Source organism: Astyanax mexicanus, chromosome 3, assembly GCF_023375975.1.
Source record: "Astyanax mexicanus isolate ESR-SI-001 chromosome 3, AstMex3_surface, whole genome shotgun sequence".
NCBI classification, from domain to species: Eukaryota; Metazoa; Chordata; class Actinopteri; order Characiformes; family Acestrorhamphidae; genus Astyanax; species Astyanax mexicanus.
The window spans coordinates 41,563,307-41,582,394 of NC_064410.1; the positions used below are offsets into that span (position 1 = coordinate 41,563,307).

At 37.2% G+C, this 19,088-nt stretch overlaps 1 protein-coding gene across 10 annotated transcripts in view; it reads right to left on the minus strand.

The window, feature by feature from the left end:
• adgrb2 (adhesion G protein-coupled receptor B2) overlaps nucleotides 1–19,088 on the minus strand; it is a 522,385-nt gene that overhangs the window by 123,391 nt on the left and 379,906 nt on the right. For all 10 annotated transcript variants that reach the window (XM_049475339.1, XM_022683130.2, XM_049475336.1 and 7 more), the window contains exon 16: nucleotides 7,221–7,347. In XM_049475339.1, coding sequence (XP_049331296.1) covers nucleotides 7,221–7,347 — 127 coding nt within the window. The remainder of the gene's footprint in view (nucleotides 1–7,220; nucleotides 7,348–19,088) is intronic.

Below are 19,088 nucleotides of genomic sequence, written 5' to 3' on the forward strand. Positions count from 1 at the left end.
ATTCTTTCAGCACATACTGTTGCTGAACCTAGACCTGACCAACTGCAAAAAACCCCATATCATTTACTTAGTTAAATCCAGGTGGCATTTTTTTTTTCTTTTTGTCCGGGCAATGTATAACTACATAACAACAGAAAAAAAAAAAAAATCATTCTTTTTATTTGTAGATGTCTAAAACTAGCAACAAGCAGCCCAATACATTTTTTATAGCTATCAAATATGCAAACTACAGTTAATTTTACAAAACACACAATACAGCCTATATAAAGTCAATATAAAAAATCAAGTTTAATTTCACTATTTTTAGTTAGATTAAAAAATAGCAAGATTGAATCCTTATATTTTAGTAAAGAAAACGTATCAAATATGAAAAATATATAAGTTATTTGCAGGTTTTTTGACAGAAGCACAAACCTCTCTACTAAGAGTCCCACTGGCTGGTTATATACAGCATTTAAAGACAATCTAGAACAATCTAGAACAATACATTTAACCAAATTAATTTGATCATTTTTTTTTTTTATTCTTTTAGATTAAGTTATTAGCATTAGTTTATGTTAAGTGTAAGAAACAACCTCTAAATTACCAGATAATTATTTAAGTACTTTAGAAGTTACTTGTTCAACCTCTATCACAATATATCACCTCACAACTTACGTAGGCGTGGGCATTCCAAAGCTGTCCCCTGAGGCAACACTTCATGATAATTGTATGTACTGCTGCACTATGACTTTTGGCATACATCTTTCCACACATGCAACTTTTAAAACTAGATCACAGATTAAAATGTTCAAACTCCCAATCACACTTCAGAAACATAGAATTGAAACAATGAAATAATGTAAGAGACAAGATTTTTTTCATAATCTGTGTAAAAATATGCAATCATCTCCTTTAAGCCAGGCAGATGTAGAGAGATTTGTTTGATAATGGCCTCGTTTTAGAAGGAGCAATAAAAAGAAAAGGCAGACCTTGATGCTTTTGATTCAAAGGGTCTTTTTTTTTTGTTTCATACAACAAAAAACTAAAAAATAAATAAATAAATAAATAAACATGAATAGCGTAGAAAGGAGTAGAAAAAATTAAATTGCAACAAACTGAAGGAAATAAATGAATAAATAACTAAAACATAAAAAAATGAATAACCCCAGTCTGAAAAAGAAGCATTTTCTAGCAAAAATAGACAGCTCAGAGTGGATTGGAGGCGTCAGCGCCAGAGTTTTCCTCTTGACCGCTCTAGGTGCTGTGAGAACTCATTCAGCATCTCCTGTATCAGCTCCTGTCTCTTTCCCTGTCTCCTCAGTTTACCATACCGCCCCGTTCTCTCCCTGCCTCTCACTTCACTCATTCAGTCCCTGAGCCTGGATTTCCTCTCTCTGTCTCTCCACTCTCCACACACACCCACACATCTTCTCTCACCAGTTTCTCAACTACTCAGCAGAGATGGCCGCGGTCATTTGAATGTAGATATTCGTAAAGTCATCTTAGCAGCGGTTTACTAAAGTACTTGACTCTGGCATGTCAAGCACCTGTAAAAATATCCAGTGCAGATTTCTTTAAAAAAGGAATGTTTTGAAAAATATTCAAACTGAAGCCTGAGTTCAGCCAACATGATCTACATTCCAGAGAATTTTACACAAACTTGTAGAGTCTATCCAGCTAGGATAAAGAAGAAATAAAAAGTATGGTCTCATACTTTGAGTTAATTGGATTGTATATCATATATACTGTATACAGCTCTGGAAAATAAGAGAAAAACAAGAGACCAATTAAAAAAATGATGAGTTTCTTTGATTTTACCACATTGAAAACCTCTGAAATATAATCAAGAGGAAGATGAATGATGACAAACCATCAAACCAAGCTGAACTGCTTGAATTTTTATTTCAGGAATGGCATAAAATTATCCAAAAGCAGTGTGTAAGACTGGTGGAGGAGAACATGCCAAGATGCATGAAAAGTGTGATTAAAAAAACAGCGTTATTCCACAAAATATTGATTTCTGAACTCTTCAAACTTTATGAAAATGAACTTGTTTTCTTTGCATTATTTGAGGTCTGAAAGCCAACTTTTGGCCATCTTTTTTATTTCAGACTCTTTTACTTTCTGCAAATAAATGCTCTGAATGACAATATTTTTGGGGGGAATTAGGAAGAAATATTGTCTGTAGTTTAAAGAATAAAACAACAATGTTCATTTTACTCAAATATATACCTATAAATAATAATATTTCAGAAACCATTTTTTTTTTCCAGATATATATATTAGGTCTGTCAACGTTAAAGTGTTAACACACGCTTTTAATTTGGACTTTTTTTTTTAACGTAAGTTAATTATGGCACCAAGTTTGCCCAAGCTTCCACCATGATGTGCCCTGTGCTGATTGCGGTGTCCAGTTATAACTCTCTGAATCAGACTTTCAGCTAAGCTTTTTTTTTCTCTCTCTTTCTCTCTCTTTGTTTTCCACTCTCTTCGTTTCTTTCTCTCTCAGTTTTTCTCTCTCTCCATCTCTCTCTCTCCATACCAGATATTAAGCTTTAAGGCAGCAGATAGGACACTCAGACTCGCTCTGGCAATATTCCACTTGCTTATTTATTAGATAATACATGAACTAATGTAGCACCAACACATATACACACACACACACACACACACACACACAGTCCGTGGTACAGCACAACACACACTCTCTGGTTCTCTATGCTCTCAGCATAGCTACACACTTGCCAGCGCGCTTATCGTAAGGGTCTCTTAAAGAGATAGTGTACACATTACTAAATACTGGCTGTTACATTTTATTTCTCCCAGGCCATTTAAATGGTCATCCCTGAAAATTCTATACTCAGCAAATTAAGTTTCAATTGAGAAATCTTCACAACCAAGCTGAGATGTTTACAAACCAAATTGTCGTGCATATTTTATTCCAGCACCCTACGTTGATTTTTTTTCTCTCCTCCCCTATTTTAATTGACACCAATAAAATAAATATAATGGCATTTTACATTTATTACCTTATTTCTTTTATTAACATTTAAATATCCACTATATAAACGTAGAAGTGCAATTAATCACAGCTAATCACACAATTTTGTTACCAGCTTGGCCTTACTGTTTAAACCATCTGTGGCTTTGTAATTATTATATTTTCATCTCAATACTTTTTCAGTCTGTATAATCTGTTATGAATGTGTGAGTGACCGTGAGCGCAGTGAAAGCAGCGGTGGCCCTAGCCTGCTGTGCAGAGTCCAACTGCTGGGTGACAGTGACTGTCCACGAAGCTCCACTCCCCCACCCCATATTGCTCACTCCTCAGGGCTATTTTCCATCTCCCAGCATCCCCTTCATCCACCACACATATCAATCACTTTAATGGGGAATGCTTTCAGAAAGAGAGTGGGGTTTAAAAAAAAAAAAAAAAAAAACACAAAATGCTACTATGCTAAACAAAAGTGGGTCAGCCTCACTCCTGCTGGTGACTTGTGGAGGAGAAGGGGAGAAGAAATGAAAGAGAGAGAGTGAGAGAGCGAAAGAGGGTATGGGCTTGGGTCGGCTCTGGCCATATGGTGGGTTCTCTGTTGCTTCAACACAGGGGAGTCACTAACTATGATAAAAAGCAGTATGGAAATTAATCAGGACAGATGAAGGGCAGAAAGGTCGGAGATCATTTGAAGGGGCTGCCATTAGTTTTTTGCAGACTGAGTGACTTAAAATGTGTGCAGATTTAGAAACACATTCATAACACACAAGCAGATTTTCAGGTCAGAGGAAAAAAAAAAAACAGCATCTATTAAAAGGCAGCACTCCTGTAATGAGAGTAATATACTCTATATATATGACTGTCACAATGGCTGCTGTAGGTAACAAGTGCAAAACCATAGGAGAGCAGACTAATGGGACTTTTACACTGCATGGAACCTACAGCATTTGTACACTAATTGACTATACTCAACTTTTTCAGATTTTGCATTAGGCTTTGTATTCTCAGGTACCTGGTAGAGGGATGTGTGTATTTTGTTAATACCTGCTCACTAATGGATTCAAGCGAGCTGAGTAGGGAAGAAGCATGGGCATCATGGAATTTTGCAGAGGTACAAATGTTCCATGGAATGGAAGAGCCACTAAAGCCTAAACCATATTTTCTTGTGGTAATTTCCGCCTCTGCAGTGCCCTCTCAGGTTCAACTGTGCTATAGTTGTGACAATGCAGACACGTATGCAGGCACAATATGCAGATCAGTCAGTCAATAATACTTCCCCCTTCTGATGTCCAACCATGGCTCTCACTGCTATAAGAGGCACACTGCTGCTGCTGCAGCTCAGCCAATCAGCTCTCCCTCCTGCCCTGCCTCTAAACCCATACATCACCTAGTGCCCTGCCTAAATCATTTTTTAGCCTTTTTTAAAATGTCAGCAAAATTCAGGGGGTATAGAGCCCATTCGATTTTGATGTATCAACTTATTTAGAGAAAAGATTATTCCTATATCTCCAGCTATCATTATTCTAGTAGTCCACTACAATCTTCTCCTACAGCAGCAAAAGTGATGGAGTCCCACATGTACACCCTAAAGACATGTCTGGACCTTAACCTCAATGGACATTGTTTCCATAGAGTTAGAAACTGCCTGCATATAACGGGCTAAGGTCAGAGCAATGGAGAGACTGCACACTGCCTTTGCGAAAGTGAAGTAGCTCTTCTCCAATGTGAACTTTTTGACTATTTCACTTCCCAGTTTTAATTTGGTTACTAGAGAGATTGTTTATTTTGTTGTACTTTATACAATATATGAGGACTATCAATGGAGCAGGTTCCATTTATTCCTGCTCCTCCCCACAGTGTTGAAGCTGAGTTCTAGCTTTGTTGCTCATGTCTTTTGATACATCAATAAAAAAAAAAAAAAATAAAAAAAAAAATAAAAATAAATAAATAAATAATACAAATAAAAAAAAGCTCCAATGAGAGTTGCAACATGCAAACCATGAGTAGACACAAGAGTTTACTCAAGTACATTCAGTAAAAAGCACCATAATTTACTGCTGTTAAACTAACTAAAACTTAAAGGCTCCAAAACAGTAAAAGAAACATACTCAACTTAGATTACATTAGACTGTAATCCATTTAACTTTACACTATACCATTAATTCCATTTAATGTCCATTTTTGGCATATCACACTATAAAAAGCATACTATATCTACAGCTCTGGGAAAAAAATAGAGCACTTTAGAGACCAGTTTCTTTGATTTTACCAAATTGAAAACTTCTGGAATATAATCAAGAGGAAGATGGATAATCACAAGCCATCAAACCAAACTGAACTGCTTGAATTTTTGCACCAGGAGAGGCATAAAGTTATCCAAAAGCAGTGCATAAGACTGGTGGAGGAGAACATGCCAAGATGCATGAAAACCGCAATTAAAACCAAGGTTATTCCACCAAATACTGATTTCTGAACTCTTAAAACATTATTTATTATTTATGAATAATTTTGCATTATTTAAGGTCTGAAAGCTCTGCCTCTTTTTTGTTATTTCAGCCATTTCTCAATTTCTGCAAATAAAAGCCCTAAATGACACTATTTTTATTTGGAATTTGGGAGGAATGCTTTGCGTAGTTTATAGAATAAAAATTTTACTCAAACATATACCTATAAATTGCGAAATCAGAGAAACTGATTCAGAAACTGAAGTGATCTCTTTTTATTTTTTCCAGAACTGTATGTTTCTGGGCACTCCTTCTAATAAACGCCTTCAACTACTTTAAATTGCACTCTGTGCTCACACAGATGTGCAAATGCACACTTACACAGCTTGTCTGATCCCTGTAGAAAAGGACTGCCAACAAAACAGAATCAGGCTCTCTGGTGCATCGATAAACAAGAAACTAATGGCCACATGCCTAATGCAAGGCGTGGGCTATAGGAGTATACTGCTCACTGGTATTGAGCTGTGAAGCAGTGGATCTGAGTTCTCTGGAATGATAGCTCTTTACTCAATACTTTTGGGAATAGTTGTAGTGTTTGGGAATACAGAAGGAGGAGTGGTAAATCACCTAACAGCCTGACCTCAATAATGTCCTTGCATTGCTGAATGCAAGCAAATCCTCACAGCAGTAAGGAAAGCCTTTCATGGAGAGTGAAAGTGTAAGTTATTCCAATAAAAAGTGGGATAAACTCTTTGAAATAACCTTGATTTTAAGATTTTAAGAAGAAACAGTGCCCAATATGTTTGTCCATATTGTGTAGTCGGTGCTTGTTTTTTTTTTTTTTTTTTATATATAAAATAATTCTCTTTTTGACTTTTTCAACAAAATAAACAAACAAAATAAATAAATATCCTGCCAAAAGGCAAAGCAAGAACAGCGAATAATAAAAAGAATAATCTCTTCCTGGAAACATAGACGCTTGCCTTTCCCATCTCATAAAGGAATGGCTAGATTGCCTACGGCTGCCAGGCACTCCATAATTTATTCACAAGACTGTGCCGCAAAGGGACACGTCGGAATCAGCGGATCATTGCTCATGTGACACCCACCCACCCTCCACCTCCTGCCAAGGTTGCGGAGAGCAATCTAACGGCCTCTCAAACGCCCGCTTCCGGATGCTGATGAGCATGATAGTCCTCATCTTTCAGCCCATTACTTCGACAGCTCTGACAGTGAAATAATTACCAAAGAACACAGTGTTTACCCTGCGTTTACTCCAAGACGCGGCGCTGCATGACTCTCGTCTCATTAGCCACCCAGCCGAGGAGCTTTCTGCTTCAGAGACGAAGCAAACTATGATGCGGTGAAGGAGCGGGTTTTAGTGACCGAGTCTAAACAAAAACATTCAAGAGAAAAGAACGAAGAATGCTCTCTACCACAACGATGCCAATTGTCCCATTGCTAGCATATGGCAGTGCTGCTGGAGATCAGTGTGTGTGTGCGTCTGTGTGTGTGTGCGTTCCAGAAACAATTCACAAGAACTACTTTCTATACACTCCATAGCATAGCTTCCCTAAAGAACCCTTCAATGGATGGTTCTTCAAAAAAGAAAAGAAACATAATTAAACCCACACAGCTAAGCAAGGTACTTCAAAGAAGCTCCAGTGGTTGTTCTGCAGCTGATAGCGAGGGTGTGGCTAGGCTAGGCTAGGCTAGGCTAGGCCCTGCAGTGCTAAATGTGTGCAGAGCTGATCCTGAGAGGTGGGTGTGTTAGGTGTGAAGGTAAAGCTGGCACTCACCGGGTCTTTAGCTTTCTGTGCTAACACTGCAAAGGTGGAGATCTTGCTGCAGAGACATTTGGTGTGGACTGCCGGGGACGGGAGTGTTTGGCAGCCCTCCGTGTCCCAGATTTCCTCGCCAGCCTCTCTGTTGATAGGGTAAGGGGAAAACACACACATCACATTTATGAGAGAATGAAAGAGGGGAGAGAGAAAGAGAGAGGAAGAAAGAGAGGGATTCAAAGTGTGAGCTAATTGGGGTGTTCAGTAAGCAAAAACAGAAGCAAAAACATGATGCCCACTGGGAGGTGTAAGATGTGATTTGTAGTTTTGATTGAGGAAAATCTGTCGACTGTTAAAAGTGTTTTACAGAACACTTACACAGCAATCAATGTGACCTTGTCACACCTTGCTAACAGGTGAGGGTAGTTGTGCCTCAAAAAAAAAAAAGTGGGTTGTAGAGAAAATGATGGCGAACTGCAGTAGCACATCCAATGCAAGCGTTTTAATTATGTGATAGGTGCAAAATCTAGTCAAAATATCAAAAGAAAAAGGAAGTTTTCCTTCATTTATTAACAATTGCTGATACATCAACCAATCATATCAGTAACAAACTAGGAAATGAAGCCCTAAATAGGCCACCACTGGTCTACCCAACCCAGCCAAAACCAAAGTATTTTTCTCTGCAGGTGAACACACTAATAAACAAACAAACAATAATAAAGAATAAAGAAATAAAGAATTGAAAAAAATATTCAGAATAGCCATGTACATACTATAGTCCGCAACCCCATAAAATAAACACAGACAAAAGTAAGGAAAATAATCAATTAAATCTTATAAACCCCAAAAAAGTCCCCTCTAAATGGTATGGCCCAAAATGGAGCCTCCTGAGCGTGCCTCATTTTGCTCAGGCACTATATAAGGACAGCTAAAACTGAGATTGGGCCTTTTGCCAGACCAGGAAGAGAACACAGGAGCACAGGTAAGCATGTAAGAGCAAATATTGTACCTGTAGCTTTAAAAAAAGAGAAATGTATTGCCCAGTAGCACACAGAAACTGTAAAATGTGGTAAATGTCCCAGGCTAGCAAAATATTCAAAAAGGGAGTGGAGGAATTAGCATTAAGTGAAAAAATGGCTGGGTAAATGTGTAGAGCAGGGACAGAACAGGACTGGAAACTAGTCTTAGTTCTGTCACAGACCTCCAGAACTCTCGTTCTCTCATCACATATGCACTTTCTTTCCTTCCATTTTCAAACTATACAACGTGGCAGCAGTGACTAAATACCATGATTACACAATTTAACCCTTAGAAGTCACATTTGTAACTATTATTTCTCACTAATAACTTATTAAACCAAGCTACAGTCAGTTTACATTGCATACATTAAACGATCATTCATGTCCGTAATTTTAAAGTATGACTGACATAAAATGTATTTTTTGATGTATAAAAACAATATAATAAAAATAAGGCTGTAAAATTAGATTATTATGGGCCTATAACCACCATTTATGTTACTTATTGTGTCTTATTAGTAGGGGTGGGTGATCTGGCCCTAGAATAATATCAATATTTCCTGGTGTTATTTCACGATAATGATACTCTTGATGATATGACAAAACACCGAATTACAAAAACTATATAAAAAATACACTACTGCAACAAAATAAAACAATACAATTTATTATTGCATTCAATATGATATGGCACACCCCTAACTGAGATATTAAAAATACAAGAATTTTATTCAGTTTCAGATTTGTAACAGAAGTCAATGATCCAGATTGTCATGATACTAAAAATGCACTTCACATATATCCATATATCCAGGATTAAAGTAAAATAAATAATACTGGACAGATATAATCTGTCTCTAGTAGATATATAATGAAAACATATAACACTGTGAATTATTCTTTTGCCAAAAACAGCATTATAAGTAGTACCCTGATGTGACAATTAGGGATGGGTGATATGGCACAATATTTCAGGATATTGTTTCATGATATAAAAAAAAATATTGGCAATATTATTGCGTATGAGATGATATGGCATAACCATACTGATTAATATTTCTCCAGTTATTTATTCTTTGGAGCCCTGGAGCCCTGGACATTTTTCTATTATACAATTTTATGTAAATGTTTTACACACATCATGTATACATTATATAGCCACTTAAAATCCTGACAGTTAGCATAGCCACTGAAATCAAGTGTAATACATCTGAAATTCACATTTGATCAACTCAACATTAAATTATTACTGTTTATTACGTTTTCCAACTGAATGAACTAAACGTCTGTATAGTCTGACTGATTACTGGGAGATAATTCTGTTGTTCATGAGCTGGAATTTGAACACCCCCACCCCAAATCAGTTATGTAAATAAATAAATAATTGACTGAAATGTAATAGGTAAGAAGACAAGAATTCCTTATCTTACTGTGATTAAAATTAGGGTTAAGAAAACTCTCTCAAAAAAGAAAAAAGAAAAAAAGAAATCTGCCAACTCTCAGTTGCTAGTAGCAATTAGTCATTTTTTAAGATAACAAATTCCAAATGTAGACATCCACTAGGTGGTCAGAATGGAGTAACCATGTTTACAGCATATGGAGAATATTATTATTTTTTTATTTTATTTATTTATCTCTATCTTTGTCTCTTCAACATCAAAGTTAGACAACGTATATTGTTGTAATATTCAATTAAAGTAAACTCACTTACTCATCGTTCTTAACCCCCAATTTAGCATTATTCCACTATTTAGCACTATTTAAATGACCAATAATAACAACAGCTTATTACTTTATGCTGTATAACAGAACATAAAGTTATGACACTGATTCTGGACAACAAATTATTATCTAAAATAAGAGAAACATATGATATTCCTTTTAGAGTCTTACAGGGGCTGTGCTTATTTCAGGTATAGTAAGCTATTATTCGTGGAATGCTTGTGGAATGTGGAATGTACTTACAATCCATGTGTTAGCTGGGCTGTGATAAATCAGCACATTAAAGTGCATAGAAACACATTTATCAACATTATCACCTTTCATTTTCACACCTATCTTCTGCTCCACAGTATATGTAGTGACTACTGTAGTCCCACCCAGTGCATGCGTTTGTCTGTTTTTAGTAGCTTTCTCTTTCTCTCTCTTTCTCTCTCTCTCTTTCTCTCTCTCTCTCTCTCTCTCTCTCTCTCTCTCTCTCTCTCTCTCACACACACACACTCTTTTACTGAGCTGAGTTATTAGGCACAGCTTGGCCTCTCCTCTCGCTGGTTAATGAGTTTAAAGCTTGCTAATGAAAAGTTTGATGTTCAGAGCAATTATGAACATTCAGTGCTTTTAATTGTACTAGTCTAATTACCAGTCTCCTCACAGCAGGCATGCCTATGCCCACTCTCACTGACACCGGTTTGACCGTCACAAGGAGACCGCACTTCTTTCATACGTGAAATCTGTCTATTAATATTCGCTGGCTAATTAATTATATTACATACATGAAAGACTGTGGAGAAAGCAATGGGGTGATTTTAGTTTCTAATCAATTATCGTAGCATTTAAAAACATGCCCACTGCTCATTGAGAGCATTATGTATTAATTATAGTAGTTAAATATATAGTGTACCATTTTTAAACGATTTAGAACACACTTTATCGCAAACTGTAATGAAATTTAACCTCTGCATATAATCCATCTGTGGCAGTGAATACACACGCACACGAATACGCACACGCACATACACTCACTCTAGTGACTGAGCAGGAAATACGCCCACACCTTAAAGTAGTAGTCAGTCACCTAAGCACCCAGAAATTAAACAGAGGTTATGTGCATTGATCAAGGGCGCCTCTGGAGTGAAAGTTGAAGCAGTTTTTTTTTTCTTTTACTCCTCCCCACTACTATTTCCTGAGAGACCAGGGGATTGAACCAGTGACCACCTGGTCTTAACATTTAGGCAATAACAGTTTTTATTGGAGGATACCTAAAGTATATACCATAAGTAAGTAAATAAATAAATATATACATATATATTTATATATATTTATATATTAATTTATTTATTTACTTACTTTCAATTTTTAACTTTCACAAAACGTTTTTACTTTTTGACTCCTGCAACAACACCAACTTACACAAAGTTTCCTTAAAGTCTGATAAAATGAGAATAAAATGGAACGGCTGCATTTTTCACAGGAACAGAAGATTAGAGAGTTAGACAGAGAGAGTGGGGGGGCCTGATGATTATACTCCTCCTTCTGTTTGGGTCGTTATCACGCTGAACGGCACAGTGTGAAACTCGCTACAGGAGGGCCTCTCACGTCTCGCTGACATTTTAACTCTGCTCCAGCAGCACACGCAATTAAAGACCAAACTTCACTGAAACAAAGGGCGCATTTCTGATTCACCCCCCACACACAGCCACACACACACACACACACACACACCAGCCTGCCCTCTCACACCCTGCTTCACCTCAACATGACAAGATATTAACCTGACAAACAAATGAAATGCGTGCATGGACATTTTTACTGATCACATTAGCCGACCCCCTCTCCTCTTTATGGGCTATCTTGGAGTTAAAGGCACAACAGCAACAAGTTATAGCTGAGATTTCAACCCCTAAGATTCTGAATTATAGTGGAGGTCTCAGACTGTAGAGCTGCCAGCAAAAACTCAGGTCTGTCTGTCTGTCTGTCTATCTATAATGTTTATCTAGAAGTAAACATGGGTGTCTCCATGTTTCCCTTCTAATACAGCACGTCGCGCCACTGGGTGCGCTTAAGTAAATAAAACTATAATTCTTAAAAAAAAAAAAAAGTCAAACGAGTGCTGAATGTTAATCTACACAGATTTCTCTCCTGAATACTGTTTATTTGGGTGAGTGAAGCACTTATTTACAGTAAGCTTAGAATTCCATTATTTTGTCCTACGGTTTACAGAAGCGGTAGCCAGACGTGATTAACAATGGTAGCCGTCCGTGGTTAGCAGCGCAAGCCAACTGCATTTAGCAGCGCAAACAAGCTGTCGTTAGCAGCGCAAGCCAGCTGCGGTTGCTAATCTTCTGTTCCTGTGAAAAATGCAGCCGTTCCATTTTATCAGAATTTAAGAAAACTTTGGGTAAGTTAGCAACCAGCCACAGTTAGCGCTGGTAGCTGTAAGCAGTAGACTGAGGAACCCTAAGTTTTCCAGTAATTCAGGGTGCAATCAGCTAGCGGTTTGTCGCATGTAGCTTGTTTTAACATGGTAAAATTTGCTAAGTTGAGTAGTTCTTGCCATAATATGGATTAGAATATTACTCAAATAGGGCTATTCACTGTATACCTTTAACTCTACCTCTTCACAACTTTACAACTGATGCTCTCAAACACATTATGAGGCCATAAATTCAAGCAACTAACTCTTGACTAGTTCAGCACCAACTGTAAAGTGCACCTAGCCAGCCGTGGTTAGCAGCGCTAGCCAGCCCTGATTAGCAGCTGGCTGTTAACCAGCAGTAGACTGAGAAACCCAAAGTGTTCCAATAGCCCAGAGTGCTACCAGCTAGCGGTTCATCCTATGTAGCATGTTTTAACACGTTAAACACAACTTTACTTTAAGTAGGTTGTCATAATACGGATTAGAATACTCAAATAGGGCTATTCACTGTGTACATGTAAATCTACCTCTTCACAACTTTACAACTGATGCTCTTAAACACAGTAAGAGGCAATAAATTCAAGTAATTAACTCTTGACTAGTTCAGCACAGCTGTTAACTGAAAGCCTGAAATTCCAGGTGACTCGACCTCATAAAGCTGACTGAGAAAATCCAGCCAAGATGTGCAAAGCTGTCATCTAAGCAAGAGGAGCTACTTTGAATAATCTAAAATATAAAACATATGTTGCTTTGATTAACACTTTTTGTTTACTAAATAGTTTGTAATATATATTTTTCTTCATAGTTTGGATGACTTTAGCATTAATCTACAATGATTTAGTACCTGTTTAGAAGCTAGTAAGAAAGTTGCACAGTCAGAGTACGTAGTAGGGGCTTTTAACTTGTTCTAAATGAAGTATAGAACTGCAGGTCTGTGCAGTGTCTCCAGCTGGTGCTGGCTGTGTGTGGAGCATTAGTGAGCGGTCTCTCAGAGTGGAGAGAGGAGTGTTTGGAGAGGTCTCAGAGTGGGCCTGAGCTCATCAGTGCTGGGTGGGAGCAGGGCAGAGCGGGGCCACATGGCAAGCTTCTGTAAGGCTGTGCTCTCAGTTCAACACAGACGCTCTCTCCACTCACAACATTAGTCCAGCACCTGCTGCAGATTAACTCTGAATGTGTGACATATTCCACAGAGATTATCCAGCTCCACTGGGAGCCAGGACACATCCCCGTCAGATGGAAACAACAACACAGACAACCGCCTGTGTGTACGTGTAGTAAACTCAGTTTAGTCAGATTTGACTGAAATTTGACTTAATGATGCACTTGAATAATTGTACACATAGTATACAACATCATTTGAACTCATCAGCTGTCCTTCACACTGTGTTAAATGTCAGGATAAATGGACCAATAGAAAGACTTGACATATGGTCTTATTTTATTGACTTCCAATTAAAATGAAAAAGCTTCTTTCCTTTTCCGGTAAAGTTTAAGTTTTGTAGATACATGTTTTTCTTTGGGCAGCAATGATAAGAAAACTATTTGGCTGTAAGTTTGGGCTCCTCTGGGCAGTAAGTACAGTACCAATACAGTACAGTTGAGAAACAGCTTAAATTGGTTTTGTAATGTTGTAAGTTATTTAATTTAAATGTATGCATATTAAATTAATATTAGTCATGCAAACTATGAAGAAAAAAACTGAAATAATTTAGTGAAGAAAAAAGTATATAACAAACTAGAATATATTTTATATTCTACATTCTTAGTAGCACCTCTTGCTTAGATGACTGTTGGCTTTCAGTTAACAGCTGTGCTGAACTTGTCAAGAGTCAATTACTTGAATTTCTTGCCTATTAATATGCATCAGCTGTCATGAAGATGTAGAGTTACAGGTATACAGTGAATAGCTCTATTTGAGTAATGTTCTAATCCATATTATGGCAAGAACTACTCAACTAAGTAAAGAAAAATGTATTTACTTTAAGAAATGGTAAGAAATGGTCAGTCAATCGAAAATAAACTCAAGATCATTGAAAGCATCCTCAAACACAGTCAAAAAGAAAACATTAAGAATGTTCTGAAGACCAAGAGTTACTACTGTTGCACAGAATAATTCATCAGAGTTACCAGCCTTAGAAACCGTGAGGTAACAGCACCCCAGATAAGAGCCACATAAATACTTCACATATTCATTATTTTGAGTATTTTGCTTTGTTTAACATGCATTTGTTACTTTATAGTCTGAATGACTTCATTACAAATTTAAAATGTAGGAAAAAAGAACAACATTGAAATTTTGGACTGGTACTGTATATCCTTGATACTATATCATGTAACAAAGTGTTTAAATGTGAGACATGTTGAAGAAATGGTCAAATTTAATTATTAATCTGGATAGCGAGTAATAAGACAACTCTATCCATGGAAGACCTCCAGCCTCACCAATACATTTACTCTTCTGAACTAGAGCATCAGGCTAATATTAATAATATACTGAAAATATAAACAATTCCATAAATGTGTATACCATATTTGATAAAATCCAGCTGTATTCTTCTTAAAGTATCTGATATCTGAAATTAGATTATTTTGCAAACTATTCCTATAAGCATTCACTGCTATAAACTCTTGTCCAAACCCTTGAGTGAGTGCTGATGAGTGAGTGTATGATATTGCAACAACAAGGGGATAATAAAAGGACTGCTAATAATAAATAACCCTTGTTAGTCTTTATTAAGGGCTATTCGGTGGATCAGCTGGTCAATAAAGTGGCTAAACCCAAGCACTAAAGGTTTATTAATGCCAGAGGTGCCATTAGCAATAACCCGGTGCTGCTGTATGATGCTTCACAGTTGTGCCTGTATGAACTTTACTCCAGATTCCAAGTATGTATCCTGTGCTGAGGCCCATATTAATAACCAACAGCTTGCTTTCAGTGTAATCACAATTTCCCATTATCTCACTCCATCAGAGGTGACCTTTCAAAAAGCTTTAAAACATGAAGTATGTTGTTAACTAGTTCCTAAAAAGGTTTGTTAATCAACTATCATTTCACAAAAAAAAAACAGAAATAACGTAACTAAAGTAATATCTAAGGTTACTTGTTCAATTTTAAGATATCTTATTTTTACTATTTAAGTTATTTATGTTGGTCAAACAATTTAAGTTTTGGGCCATAAATATCTTTGGGAAGCTTTTGTAAAATCTGTCTGCTGTGATATCTGATGCCAGACAGATAGTAATTGGTTCCCTCTTTGAGTTTTGGTATGTCTTAAAGATTAGTCCTTATAATCTAAAGTTGTTTTACGAAAGTTGTTGCCACTGCTCAAAACAGATTCAGACCCAGATTACTATAAAGTTAAATTACAGGGAAGTGAACTCTGTGAACCTCTAACACTGTTGCATTTGAGACATACGCTAAATAAGGCAGTAAAACAAGCCAATTATAAAACCATAAAATGCTTCATAGCAGTCCTGACTCATTAACATTTACCAAAATTACATTTCCGATTCTCTATCCTGCTACCATATATTTTGTAAACCTGCTATATAAATAAATCTGATTTGATTATGATCTCTTGTCCCAGTCAAAGTTGAGGTTGAAGTAGCACACAATGCCTAATTCCTAAAATTATGGTGCATTCTAAAATGTTGTATTAAGGTTTTTGAGACGCATATTGTAAATGCATCAGTAACTCTGGTCAACATGCATATCACCAACATATTTCTGCTAACTACAGTATATGTAGGGGAAATATGTGGCCATAGGCCCTATTGTACACACTGCACAAGCCACATTGGGATGCTCATCTTACACCCCGTTAAGTCTATTTTCATGCCTTCATGCCACACACGTCAGAATCCTCTGCTGAGACACACATTAACACAAGTGCTGCGCTGTTAAGATATCAATGCACTAAAGTTGGAGTGCACCTGGCTATTAAAGGGAATGTGATGCAAGTGATACACTGATTGGTTTATTGCATGTTACGCCCCAAACACACCCAATATTAACAAAATTAGTTTATGTAATTTATGGCGTATTATTTGCACCCTCACGATACCAAAGACACACTGAGGCACTAATTTAAGCTACGCAACACGCAATTGACCGATGTGCTATAGATCACTAAAATAGAACCCCATGAGTGGCTTAGCAAACCAGGTCCTAACTGCGGCTTTGCCTGATGCCACAAGTGAGTGTGTATTGATACTAGCATAAGTTATTATGATCCAGAATTCCAGATTAGGTTATTCAACTAGCTGGTAAATATATGGAAGTAGCTATCTGGTAAGGCATTGGCAGGCATAATTGCAATGTTTTGACTATGCTAACACTGTGGCTAGACGATTTGATTTTTTGGTGAAGCCCTTGGGTTTCTTCACCAAAAATTAGCCAATCACAGCGGAGCCATTATATTATTCTTTTGCACATAATGAAAGAAAAATTAGTTTGGTTAACTCTAGAGGGGTGTAAATAGCTGAAAACAGTCACATACTACTTTACATGATCTCATGTTATTCTACATTTTTTTTTTTCTATTTATGATTTTATTTCTAATTTTTTCCCATTTTCTCCCCAATTTTACACGGCCAATTACCCAACTGACTCATTAGGACTCCCCCTATCACTAGTAATGCCCCAACACACCAGGAGAGTGTAGACTAACACATGCCTCCTCCGATACATGTGAAGTCAGCCACTGCTTCTTTTCGAGCTGCTGCTTATGCAGCATTGCCAAGTAGCATCACAGCGCACTTGGAGGAAAGCGCAGCGGCTCGGTTCTGATACATCAGCTCACAGACGCCTTGTGCTGATCAACATTAACCTAGGAGTGATGTGAGGAGAGAGCGCCATCTACCCACCGGGAGGAAGCAGGGCCAATTTTGCTCCCTCAGAACACCGGCAGCTTGATGGCAAAGCTGCATGAGCGGGGGTTCGTACCTGCGACTTCCCGCTCATAGTGGCAGCGCTTTAGACCACTGGACCACTCCGTGCCATGTTATTCTACCTTTTTAAAGAGAATTAAAGAGAAAGAGAAAAAAAAATAAAGAGAAAAAAATGTCCATTAATAATTAATCTAGTATTTTTCATAGTAAGAGATTCAGTCTTTACAATGTTATTGCAAAGCAAAAAAAAAAAAGCCAAGGATAGGATATCATAGTGGAGCAACAGTGGACTCTTCCTGACAAAAAAAATAAATAAATAAAAAGGAAAATACAAGGTTAGATACCCACAAGTGCTGACAAAGTATCGGAAAACTGCATATTTCCTTCCCTATGCCACTGTTTTACCACACACTTACTTCCATTTCAAAATACTTAGCACCTAAAACTCTGTCTACTGCAATATCACTGCAATCTTTCTCAGACCTTGCTCCGTAGCGTGTCCCTTCAGAAGCTGGGGAGCCGAGCTGCCCCGTAAGTCCAAGGCTTTTACACAGCAGCAGAGAGAAACACAACCCAAAATCTGGGTGCATCTAGTTAGGTTTGGATCACAGCTTCAGGCTGTGAAAGGCTCCAAGGGATATCAATCAATAGCCGGGGAAGCGAGTGAAGCTACAAGGTTAGAAAAGAGGTTTGTGAAATGGACTGTTTGGCAGGAAAAGTCAGTACTCTGCAATATTCCCCTCAGAAGACCGGCGTGAGAACAACACTGGCGGTAAATTAGGCAGAATGGTTAAGATAAGACATTGTGAAAAGCTGTTTCTGAGGAGCTCAAACACAATGATGCTTAATTTCATTTCTCAATTAAATTTATGGATTTTAATGCATTCACGTGCATGTTGGGCGATACGTGTCTCTGAGGTAAAAAGTCATTTCAATTCAAACAAGCCTGGCTGCGATGAACATAAACATAACATATCTAACATCTATAAATGTGATAACGTGTATAGATTGCCCACAGTGTGGTCCAATGCTAATACAGTGGCTTGCAAAAGTATTCATACCCCTTGATCTTGGCACCTTACAACCACAAACTTAACTGTGTATTTTATATATATGTTTTAAGTGATAAACCAATACAAAGTAGCACATAATTGTGAAGTAAAATGAAAACGATACGGTTGTTTTTTTTTTGTTGTTTTTTTTTTTAACAAAATAAAAATAGGAAAAGTCTGATGTGCAAGAATTCAGCCCCCTTTACTCTGAACTCTAAATAAAATCCAGAGCAGTCAAATACCTTCAGAAGTCACTGAATAAGTTAATAGAGTCCAGCTGTGTGTAATTTAATCTCAGTATATATACAGCTGTTCTATGGTTTGTTAGAAATCACTAGTGAACAAACAGCATTATGAAGGCCAGGGAACTCACCAGAAAGAGGTCAGAGATAAAGTTGTGGAGAAGTTTAAAGCAGGGTTGGGTTATAAAAACATATTCCAAGCTTTAAGTATTTTAAGGAGCACTGTTTACACAATATAAAAGCTTCAATTCAATTTGAACTAAACTGAATTACTAAAAGAAAGTAACTTATCCGTGATATTCTAATTGAGATGTTGAGATGCACTAGTATACTATTACTATTTTGGGGATGGTTGACAAGCCTCTGAAAGTTCTTAAATCCTTTGAAGTCTTATTATTGCCATTTCGCTAAAACCTATATATGATATATGCAAGTTTATAACCGAATAATGAATTGCAATTACATTTGATTTACATTCTGTAGTGATAAGAAAATCACTGTTCTGTTGGTCTCTCTCTCTCTCTCTCTCTTTTTTTTTTTTTTTTTTT